The 12,450-nt window shown below is 38.5% G+C and overlaps 1 protein-coding gene across 1 annotated transcript in view; it reads left to right on the forward strand.

Annotated features, from left to right (window-relative positions):
- The window catches only part of ACTR10 (actin related protein 10), a 757,243-nt gene that overhangs the window by 18,927 nt on the left and 725,866 nt on the right, over window positions 1-12,450 (forward strand). The window contains exon 2 of the mRNA XM_044074447.1: window positions 9,089-9,161. Coding sequence (XP_043930382.1) covers window positions 9,089-9,161 — 73 coding nt within the window. The remainder of the gene's footprint in view (window positions 1-9,088; window positions 9,162-12,450) is intronic.

A 12,450-nucleotide genomic window follows, 5' to 3' on the forward strand; every position in this document is an offset into this window, starting at 1 on the left:
AGTACACAAACTACAGACATGGGTGTGGATGAATTTCCCCCACTCTCCAAAACTAATGAGAATTTAGAATCAGTAGACACTTTTTTTACAACCATCTATACCCCACCATGAAGTCCGCTCTTATCAGGAGGTCCAACAGATGGAAACATTAAATATGGGGAGGGAGAAACAAGTAGGAGAAACAAGAACCAAGGGCAACTACTGGAAAAACCAAAGGAACCAAAAGTAATTGATATTAATCTATACAACAGAATATTTACCTCAGACTACAATATTGTACACACTTTTAAAGGGTTTAACAATTTTAATTACTGTTCTATAGAAATACAGGAAGGTAATTTTTCATTGTTTAGCAAGGGTATCAGATTTGTACCCCACAAATGTATGGACATAAGAGACACTTTACTAGAGTTGAAAGTCTTTATGAGAAAATTAAACTTTTTAGTTAACACTAATGAATCAGATATAGTACTAAGGGAACATAACTTACTATGGAAGAAAAAAATAATTTTAACCCTCCCTTAATCCCTCTAGTGGCAACATTTGAAAAGTGTTGTGAAAGGGATCTATATGAGTTGGAAAAACACTCACACACAAAACATGTTCAGGGAAGAGAACAATATTTTGAACTCTCAGATTTAACATGGACCTGAAGGTTATGAAATCAGGTAAAGGAGGGGGTATATTTTTTGTGGACTCAACTGACAACTCCGTTAGAGTTTCTAATATGCTTTTAGACCATGACAAATATGAAACAGTATCAAAGAATTACATTTTTATAGCATACAAGAAGATTGACCTGTTTTTAGATGATTGTTTGACACAAGGAACAGTTTCACCCCAGAAACATCAGTTTCTTAGTATAAAGAACCCCATTGTACCATCCATCTTTGGGATCCCAAAAATGCATAAAGGTATTCTAGGTCCAAAACGTACCCCTTGGCCATCTTTGTGGACAGGATATTGAAAGAGAGATTTTCACCTATAAACCATATTTTAAGAGATTTTTTACACAAGATTAAATACGAATTTTACAGGGACAGTGTTACCTTTGTAACAATAGGTGTAACTGATTTATTCAGCTGCATGCCACATATGCAGGGACTCAGATACTTTCACTCAGTTCTTTTAAGCCTTACAAGTCTAGAAAATAGGCCTTATGGATTTAATGGAAATTATTTTACATAATTTATTTGTTTTCAAAGGAGAATGTTTTGAGCAACTTAAGGGATTGACTGTAGGCGTAGCACGTGCCCCAGTATATGCTACCTGGTGATGTACAGCTGGTAGATTGAATGTATTTTAAACTCAAGATTAAATTTACACTAGAAATTTTATTCTAGGTTCCTGAATGACATTTTTATTTTCTGAAATGCCCCCTCCCAACAAAATAGTGGAGTTTATCGCATACCTGAATGGAACAACAGATTTTTTAAAAGTTTACCTACCAAACTTGTCAGAACAGTGTAAACTAGTTAAATGTGACTATTTACAAGGGTAGTAGTCTGAATAGATTTGAAACTATGATTTATAGGAAACCCTCATTTTCTAATACCTATTTTCACTTTGATAGTAGTCACCCCTACTGCATTAAAAATAACTTATTTAAGGGGCAGTTAGTCAGAGCCACCAGGATGTGCTCTAACCTTGAACTACTTAAGCAGGAATATGAGAGGATTCACAGCATGTTTTTAGAGAGGGGTTACCCACAGACATTTTTATTCACCATTGGGAAACAAATAATGAAGGTCAAATACAAGCCTATCATCCATTCTGGACCTTTAGTGACACCTGCACCCACTGCATCAAAAACTAACTCTACAAGCAAATTTTCAGACTCTTGATACTCCAATGTTGTGAACAAAGCAAGCACATCAAAGATATTATTAATAAAGGAGTATATTTAAGATGGATGATGATGTTTACCACAAATTGGGAGAGAAACCCAACTGCATACACAAAACTGTTATGAACATTAAGACACTTTTAGAGCACAATCAGTCTAAAAGAGGTAATAGTGATATTGACACAAAAAATATGGGAGCTGTAATCAGTGCATCTGCATTCTGAACACCCCCATTATCACTTTGGATCACTACACAAGCATTAAAAAAAAGTTAGTTAAAGTGAACTGTCATACTAATGGGTGATTTACCTAGCAAAGTGCGCCAGTTGTCTCAGAAAGACTGAGCGTGCCCTACGGAAAAGGATGTACGAACACAACTACGATATAAAAACCAAAACACTAACAATGCATTGTATAAACATTCCGTGGCATGCCAAGGTTTTAAGAAATTTGCGTTCGACATCCAAAAGATCACTCCTACTGATGAAAGGGGAGGAAACTGGGAAAACTTTTTAGAATACAAAGAGTTATAATGTTGTTGTTGTGTCTTTTCCCGGTTAGGGGTCGCCACAGCGGAACTCTGGTCCGTTAATGATTGGCAGTTGATTTTTACGTACCGAGTTGCCAGCCCTGACGCACAACCTTCAACGAAGGAACACCCATTCACGCATGTCTCCACACAGAAGACGCTCTAGCTGAGAGTCAAACCGGACAGCATCTTACTGTGAGGCGAAAACGCTACCGCAGCACCACCACCGCGGATTACAGGGAGGTATAATGGCAACTTAAATTAAATGCTGCCATCTTCCCAGGACTCCACGAACAAATTTCTGTTACACCTGCATTGAAGATGAAGAGTGCGATACTTTGAAGACTGCCACATTTTTTACAAGTTTTATAAAAAAAACTTGTAAAAAACATTTCTAATCTATTTGCAAGCTTTTTTAAAGTTGTTTCTTACATTTCATATATGATTTTTTAAGATTGTTATTATAAGAATTCAGTATGAGGAATCTTTATTGGTATGACTAGCATACAATTTATTTTACATATTTATTTCATTTACTAATGTGAGTGGAGAGTATTGATTTTGGCAATGTTTTACTGTAGTAACCCCCCCCGGATGTGCAGTAGCAAGGCCTGCCCAAACCGTGCCCACCACCCAAACCAGGTGACGTGTATGAAAATGGATGAATACTCATGTTGATGTCTTCTTCCTCTGCATGAATATTCAGCTGGCATTCTGAGCATGCAGTATACAGATCCTGCAAGCTAGTTGTAATACCAAGAAATAACAGTTGTTCAGATTATATAGTATTCTCTTTAATAATGATGCAAGGTTCATGCCCTGCTATAAGGAAATAAATTTAAAAAAATTAAAGTAAAAGGAAAATGTGTACAACTTGTATTGTAGTGACCTTAAACCCTGTGCTGGGTCGCTGATGGATACGTAGCACCATCATTACTAAAGAAAAGATTATTTCATCCATGAACAATAGTAATTTCTTTGAAGTATAACAAGTATAGCAGAATGTGTCAACTGCATGAACAGTAGAAAAAAAAAAGAAGGCTAGCTCTCCAAACTGCACTGAACAGTAGCAAAATGAAATGCCGGCTTATAGCAGCCATTTATTTAATTTAGGCTGAGGTGTGGGGGGCTCAGGGGGCACTCGGCCCCCTGCAAAAATGAAAAAAAAAATATTCTTGCAACAGAACACGACTCTGGCTTCTGTGTTGTGGGTGGGGTTCTTCAACATAAAATGAGCAGTATCTGTAATAAAGAGAACAGTATTTCATCCGTGAAAAATAGATATTACTTTCCATTATGACAAGTCTCGCAGGATCTGTATACTCACTCACAAGATCATTCACAACTCACATGCACAGGGGATGATTTCCTTGTGTCAATCAACAAGCAATGTATGCACTAGCAAATCTGCATGGGATGTCAGTCATGCTTCATTGCCATACAACATCATGGCCATGTGGAATGTCAGTTACTCAGACCATGCCCACTTCTGCGCAAAATGACTGGGGGTTACTACAATAAAGCATTACCCTGATTTCTTTGTTAGGCAACTGAATGACTATTGAGATCATAATACATCCTATGGTCCTACCAGTTTTCGGAATTTTGATCATTTGTCACATGACCTTAAGAAACCAATGTTATATAACAGCTGTATTATGTAATGGATTACAAATTCTGATGAAGTCCTACCATTAAAGATGAAAGCGCTTAGCTTTTTATCTTTTTGTTTGAAAGATACTTTTCTTGAACAAATTAAAATTGTTCTTTTTGTCTTAATACGCTCCTTCATGGTCGTTCATTTCTAAACATCAACTGAGTGATTTACCAAGACTGGAAGAATACTACGTGAGCATTTTTGATTTATTTGGTTGTTACTTGATTTTTGCTGCATGAACACATACTACTTCTTGGGGTTATTATAAATAAATTCACAAAACTGGGCATAAATCCCTACATAATCAGATGGGTAGCCATTTGGTTCAAGGACAGGACATTTATAGTTAAAGTGGGTGATTGAAGTTCCAGTATGAAGCCAGTTATTTGTGGTTTGCCAAAGGGCTTAGTGCTAGGACCACCACTGTTTGGAATGTACTTCTTGGATGCCAAGTCCAATTTAGAAAGCCTCTGAATGACAAAGATTGCAGATGATTGCAAGCTGGGGGAAATCATGAGACCCCCAACAATGTAGCTGTCCTTCAGGAAGGTCTAAATCATGCAAATGACTAGTGTCAGAATCACGGCCTGAAACTAAATGTGAAGAAATGCAATATCATGCCCTGTGGGAAATCAAATACCCCTGCTAACTACAACATTAACAACATACCCCTATGAATAAACTTAGAGGTAAGGGATCTAGATGCACAGTAGCCTGAACTTTGACCATCACGTGCCCACAGTGGTGAGGAAGTCATTCTGTGTGGCACAACTTATAAGTAAAGGTATGGCATCCAGATCCAGGGAGATTATAGTCGTTCTGTACATAGCCCTCATTAGATCAATAATCAAGTACAGTTTGCCATTTGGCATGTACTTAACTAGGCACTTAACAACAGATGGAGTGACCTCAGAGGTTCATCACTAAGAAAATACAGGGTGTTAACAACATGCCCTATGCAGACAGACTGAAAGCCCTTTCCCTTCATTCTGTTGTCTGTCGACTATTAAGGAGTGACCTATGCCTGACCTACAAGGCAGTCACAAATCCAGCATTGATGGAAGTGATGCATGTCCACAAGACAAACCGTATGAGGGTCACCCATTCTAGGGATACAAACTTAATAAATCAAACAGAACATGCTGGAGAGACAGGTAGAAATGTGTCTCAGAGGTTGCCCCTTCTTTGGAATTGGCTCCCTATTCACATTAAGTAGAGTTCTTCCCTGGGCCTCTTCAAGACCAGTCTGGATCAGTGGATAGGGAGTTGAAAATTCACACCCAGGGTGGCGCCTTTGTCCCTTATGGATAGGGGAAGGTCTGTAAAATACTCAAGGCATAGGCACAAACCAGTGATGCCCTCCTACCGCTAGGGGCCATATAGTGGGTAAAATTGGGTTATATTGGCTAGGCTTGTAAAGACTCCTGAGCCGTTAGCCTAGTAATCTCCTATAAGCCTATCAACAAAAGAGGATGAACACAAACAGGTGGAAGTACCTATTTATGGGGCAAGCAGATCACTAGGACGACAGAACATCTGGAGTAGAAGGTTAGCAAATATGTCCTTGCTGGAATAAAGTTTATTAGGGGAAATGCAAGAAGGAAAGAAAGATTAAACAAAAGGCATCGTTAATTACTGTATGCCTTATCATATTTTGGGGTTGGGGCCTCCAGCTAAGTCAGCAGCACAGTTTTACAGAGATACTAGTAGGCAGATAAAAACAAGAATCACAGATTTTTAGCTGATTAACAGGGGTTTATATAGCTTGGAGTGTACTCCAAAGATAAAGCCAATGTGAAGGGGATACTTGCATTTGATCAGTAGCACTTTTGTTAGCTAAGTGCCTATCAGCTGCTGTCAGAGTTTCTTTTCTGGACATTGTCTGTGTCCTAGTAGTGGTTTACTTATCAGACTTTAGTTGTGAGGGACACAAGACTAAAAGGTGTGCTATTGATTTTGAGCTAGGAGGTGCTAGAGGTGCCCAGTCATGAATTAAAACAGGTATCAAAGACATTGTGATAAAGAACATAAATTATAAAAATGCACATATGCAGGGAGCCAAGATGTGGCTTGAAAGGGTTGTAGAAATAAAGCATGGAAATTAATAATTTATTGCTTATAAAACTGAAACATAAAAAGTAAAAATCCACACAGAACTGTAATATCTGCCAAAATGCAAGTTTTATTAGAACTGTTCAGACTTCTTATGAATTACATTTTTTTTCTTCTCCAGTTGTGTAGTTCAGCTCCCTCACATTCCTCCTTCATTGGTGAATCTGCAAATGGTCTTATTGTAACGGCAAAACTGTAGCAGGCTGTTGAAGTCTGTGGAATTTTGGTCTAAACCTGTGGTGGAGGGGAACAACAGAGAAAAAAGTACTGAATACTAAACAAAAACTGTCCTGTAAGCCGTTTTGTGAATAAGTAGTGGGTTCATTTAAAAGTAAAAAAAAAAAAAAAAAAAAATATGACTCCGATGACTTAGCCATCCTATAGGAAGGTTTGTCCGTAATAAGTAACTGGTGGCAAAATCATGGACTGAAACTAAATGCCAAAGAATGCATTATTGTATCCCAGGGAACTATCACATTAACAATACTTCCCTAAGAACTGACCCAGTTATTCAGGATTTGGGATCTTGGACAGTGACCTAACTTTTGACCAATATGTGTCCATTATTGTAAGAAAGTCCTTCTATATTGCACACCTTATAAGCAAAGGAACTATGTCTAGATCTAGGGATGTCATTGTCGCCCTTGACTCTGCCCTCATTAGGCTAATCATTGAGTATAATGCCCCCTTTGGCATGTATCTGACCAGACACATGCAACAACTAAAAAGATACAGGGCCTAAACAATGTGTCCTTCGTGTACTGACTGAAAGTCCTGTCACTGTACTTGGTGTCCTGTAAGACTGCTGGGAGGTGACCTGTGTCTGACTTAAAAGGCATTCTCTGACCCAATACGGATAGATTTACTGCACATCAACAAATCAAATGGCATCAGAAATACTCTCTCTAGGGATCTGAACCTCTTCTGCAGCATCAACAGAATGGTTTACATCAATAGAATGGTTTGGGGGAACAGGTGTATCTCTCAGAGCATGCCAATGCTCTGGGATAGACACCCCATCCACATAAAACAAGGTTCACCCCTTTCTGTATTCGGCACAAATTGGCTGTATGGATGGGAAGTAGATTATTTACTCTGAGACTGCCTCCTTGCTGGTGGACAAACGCAGCTCCTGAATGCTTTATCCCCTCAAATTGTCTTACAATATGATCCCAGTTATTCTCATTAGGAGTAATATATAGTTGTTAACCATGGGATCTGTAAAGCCACTTTCCAACCAAATGGGATAAGTTCAGTTGAGCACAAAAAGGAAAACTGTCTAAAATTAAAATGGACCGCAAGGGCACTAGCCTAGTATTTGCCTAGGAAACTATTTAAAAAAATAGATCAGTACAAGTATCGTATGTAATGAATGTAATGAAAATAAACGCATGGAGTGAAATGCCAAAGTAAAATAGCCTGGCATAAGAGTACAATGCCTGTAGCTTCGTCACCCTTCCTAAAAGTGGAATAGACCACCCCCAACTTGTAGCTGGCTGATTTCCATATAGCAAGACTATGCTTTAAGTTAGTTCCTGTCCTTCCATTTGGACCACATTTCCTGCATATCTTTCCACCTGGCAAACTACTTCCCATCAAGCTTCACATTTTCCCATTTGACCACCTTTTCATATTCTGTACCAAGTCTAAGCTCACTGATTAGTCTACTATCCCAGATGACCACAGCTCTTGAAGTTAAATGATAGCTTCACCTTTCTGGAAATATTTTTCTCTCTCTGACTTACTCTTTCATATTTTGACTTCTGTTTGCACCCCAACCAAATGCATCTCCTGCAGCTGAATTCTGCTGCATATTACTGAAACATGTTGCTCCAGGATCTTATTTTTTCCCTGAGTTTTATTCTTCTGTTTTAAGGTGAGCAATTATTTTACTTTTCAGATTAGTCTGTGTTTCTCTAAGATGTTTTGTAGTGGTGGCGGTTGGGAGTGAGTAGGTAGAGATACCATGGACTGTTGTTATTACAGGATGGTAACTGTTCAGCTGGTATGAAGTTAAGTTGGATACTGTTGTTTTGCTTAATAATACAGTGTGCTTTCATTACTTGATAGCTATGATTTTGCTGGGTTATAATAATTTTAGAATATTCTGCCAGCCGAGTGCCATATTGTGACATGTTCATTATGATATGAGCCATTGTCTGGCAGGTAGTACAGAGGACTAAAGCTCTGAGCTCTTAATTAGCTGCTTCATGTGTGCTGGGTATAGTGTTTGATTCCTACCACTTTCTTTTGTCTGCTATGTAACTCTGAGCCAGGCATTTAACCAGACAGTGCACCTAGTTCACCCCTGAAAATAGATAGTTGTGTCCAGTGAGCTTACTGGTTAACAACTAGGTAAAGTATCATATGCTCTATTGTAACTTGAAGGTTCTAACAATTACTATCTAGTATAAGTAAATTTCTCTTTGCCTGTGCCTATCTTCTCCTAATAATGTCTTGTCTATGGATGCTATCCTGCAACTATGTTGGTTATTATAAATATAATATGTATATGTATCTATTCCTATCCTGTATGTAATTTACTCTATATGTTTTTTTTCTCCCCGGCCTCCGCTGAAAATGGACATATATCCAGTCGGATTCTCCCGGTCAACAAATGTAAAATAAAATAATACAAATTAATATATTAAGAAATTCCAGTCTGGAGAAATGTAGAGACTTTTTGAAAGTAGTTTTGTTTGACTTTTTTCTTTCTTTATTTCTGTCTTCCCTCCTTCAACTGATTTAATTTCTGAACCTTAATTCAATTTAGACCCATTTTCATTAACTGATTTTGTCCTGCTCCTAATCCTACACTTTAACTAGTCATAAGATCTGTTTCTTCAGTGCTGATGGGACAGGTTTTGTTGATCAAAGTATGTAGGTAGGTAAGTGACATTTACTGAGACTGAACACATAATTTCTCTTTTTTTGTATCTAACAGATGTGGATTTGCAGGGGAAACGGGACCAAGATGTATTATACCGTCTGTAATTAAAAAACCTGGCCTGACTCAGGTAAGGGTGGTTTTGTTCACTTGGTGATTGTTTTACTGCTACAAGATTTACTTTCTTGTTGTCTTTGGAAAATGTTATAAATATAAAAAAAGCAGTATATGAAGTTAATTTTATTGAGAACAGCATGGAATCATGCAGATGTTTATAGACAAACCTCAAGCTAGACGTAACATATTTTACAGCTAAATAATACAAAAGTTGGTTGTCAGCAAAATAGTAAAAAAATTTTAGTAATAATCAAAAATGTCTACTGTTATCATTAACGAATGGTCAGACCTTACTAATCTTGCATTTTTTCAGCTTTTATTGTTTGTAGCCGGTAAGAATCAAACAACTTGAGTAATCTGTTTTTTTTTCCAACTACAGAATGCCACTGTATTACAAAATAAGTTTTAATCACTGATGTAGTAGTAAGTGTGACAAATGAGTCCATCATCTTTAATGCATATGACTAAGGATTCAAGCATTAGGATCACTTATTAACTCAGACCTTTCTTGGGTTGCTTGGCACCTCTCCTATCTAGTAATGCACCACTTTCCTCTTCATTTCCAGGTTTTCATTGCAACATACATTACTCAGATGATCTCTGATGGCTCCAGGCTGCTTTTTGTAAAATATTTCGCTTGAAGGGTCATGAAAACATCAGTGCTTTCTGATATTTCTGCTTATTATTCACTCACCAGTAGTATTTGACTTTTATTTTTGGAAGTTTGTAGAAGCCTTTTTCCTGTCTGAACAAATCTTTTCTGGTCTGTATTCCCCATCCAGGTTTCCAACTTCAGATAAACAAAATCTCCTATCACCTCTACTCCCTAGACTGGGATATTAAGGCTTTCCTCACTGGTACCTGTGTTATTGGTATCCGCCTACACAAATACATTCCCTTGAATATGTGAACTTTGTTGACAGTGGAGGCATTAGCGTTGAGCTCTACATCAGTGATGTATGTTCCAGGGAAGATGGCATTGATGCTGATGTCTGGGTTGACCGTCTTAGTGTTGATGCTTCTGACCTTTATGCTGACACCCAACCCCACCGTTATCCTCAAGGCGTCATCATTATTTGTCACTGTTATTTTAGCATTGATGTGGGGCTTGCTGTTTTGATGGCTGGGACTTTGTTAGGAGATGCCTCAGAACTAATGTCGACATCGATGCCAGTGTGAATTTTTACTGAGAACACTTCTGCTCTGTGACTTGCCCACTTTGGTGCACCCTTTGTTGATGCCAGCCTCTTCTGAAGTTGCAGAAATTTCTGCTGATTGGCAGCAGACTTTGCAGTTTCTTATACTAAAGCTATTCAGCAGCTTTCCTTGACCATTTTGGCTTCTAGAAAAAAATGTCTTCTTGTTTAATTCACATTCATTGCAGGCGGATAGAAAGGCATCCTGTGAAAGGATACCTATTGACCCCCCCCCTCCCCAAACACATACTCAGAGTCTCTCAGAGCTGATTAGGATGAGAAGGATGACATTGATGTCTCTGGCTTTCACCAGTGGACTCAAGTTTGAGGAGTTCATAGGAATTATGCATCAGACAAGGAATTGGCCAAATGGCCACATGTCATCACCACAGCTAATACTGTGAACGGCATTTAGGTCTACCTCACAGTCTTTATGGATGGTCTCAGCATTAAAAAATATTCTTAGAGCTGCTACAAAAGATGCCTGGGTGACACCAGATACAGTAGCCAAATTCTGAAAAAAGTGGTCTGCATCCTCACAGTGATTATAGTTTCTTGTCAGAATCACAAACCACATACCTTACTTTTAGAAAGGATTCAGTATAACAGAGCACCATGTTCAAGTCTCCAGATAAAAAGTGGATGGAGGTTGCCCACTTTTTGAAGTTTATTTATACATACTCCAGTTTTTTGAGGGTGCTTAACTATTTGGCCTGTACTATGGAATTTTCTCAGTGTCTGAGGTACTACAAACAGTAGACCAGTAGAGGAAAATCTCAAATCCCAATTGGTAGTGGTATCCACAGTGGTTAATCTTAGTGTGACTACCCCATAATGTCACCAGAGGTTCCTGTAGGTCAGTGGCATCCAGCAGTTCTGTTTACCAGCATGTTTGGCTTAGGTTCATGAATTTTGCTGAGAATGTCCTGGCAATCTTCCAAAATGCCTCATACCAGTTTTGTTTAGACCTGAGGTGAAAGTACATGGGGGATGGTAAAGGAAAGCAAGATCCTCACCACTTTTGGCTTAAAATAAGAATGTTCTTGAAAATACAGAGAAACCCACATCAGATATGGTTCAGATGTGGGCAGTATGATAATAAGAAAAAAATCTGGGATAAACCTTTAATAACTAAGACAGCCTCTTTAGGGGTGGTGGTCCTCTGACAGGGGTTCTTGGCAGTTGTGGGGCAACCATGGGCTACCTAGGAGTGGTCAGGGCAGCCATGAGACATTGACTGACTCTTTCCTTCTGTAGGTACACAGGGATCATTTTTATTTTCACCTGTCAGTGTGGAAAGTGATCACTTGGGAAAGGTGTACATGCGTGGTAATATTCAGGGGTTACAGAATACTATTTATTTCTACCTCACTGTCCCCATCTCCCCATTACACTCCACTCCCATCAGCAGAGAGTGGCACCGAAGCCTTCTGAATGTTGAAAAGTATGAAAGTTTGGCAATCGCTAATACAACGGAACAATGGTGAATAAAAACAAAGCTCACCAAAATGCTATACGGTCTTGGGATGCCAAACAAAAATCAACCGGTTATCAAAAAATTGATACCAGCGAGCCAGAATAAAAGCAATCCAAAGATTTAATGAAACACAAACAGTTTTAAGTTTGTTTGTGTTTCATTAAATCTTTGGATTGCTTTTATTCTGGCTCGCTGGTATCGATTTTTTGATAACTGGTTGTTTTGTTTGGCATCCCAAGACCGTATAGCATTTTGGCGAGCTTTGTTTTTGTTCACTATGAAGCCTTCTGAATGAAAGAGACATCCAGGGGAATCCAGCGGAATACACATGGTCCAGATTCTACTCCAGGTTCTTTTTATTGCCAAAAAGACAAAATAACCTCAGGCTAATTCTAGATTTAAGTGGTCCAAACTCATTCATTCATTCCAACTTTTGAATGGTTTGAGTGGAATCAGTCTATCCTCGTCTAGCAGAAGCTGACTAGATGCAGTCTTTGGACGTCCTGAATGATTAAGTCCTCCTAGCTACCCCATCCATTAGGTGTTGGTGAGACAGCCTCTTTTTAGTTTGTTCAGTCCCTAGGAATAACTGTGAATCCAGGAAAATCACAATGGTGTGTACTCAGTTG

Source organism: Protopterus annectens, chromosome 6.part0 (genome assembly GCF_019279795.1).
Source record: "Protopterus annectens isolate FY-2018-M chromosome 6.part0, PAN1.0, whole genome shotgun sequence".
Classification (NCBI taxonomy): Eukaryota; Metazoa; Chordata; order Ceratodontiformes; family Protopteridae; genus Protopterus; species Protopterus annectens.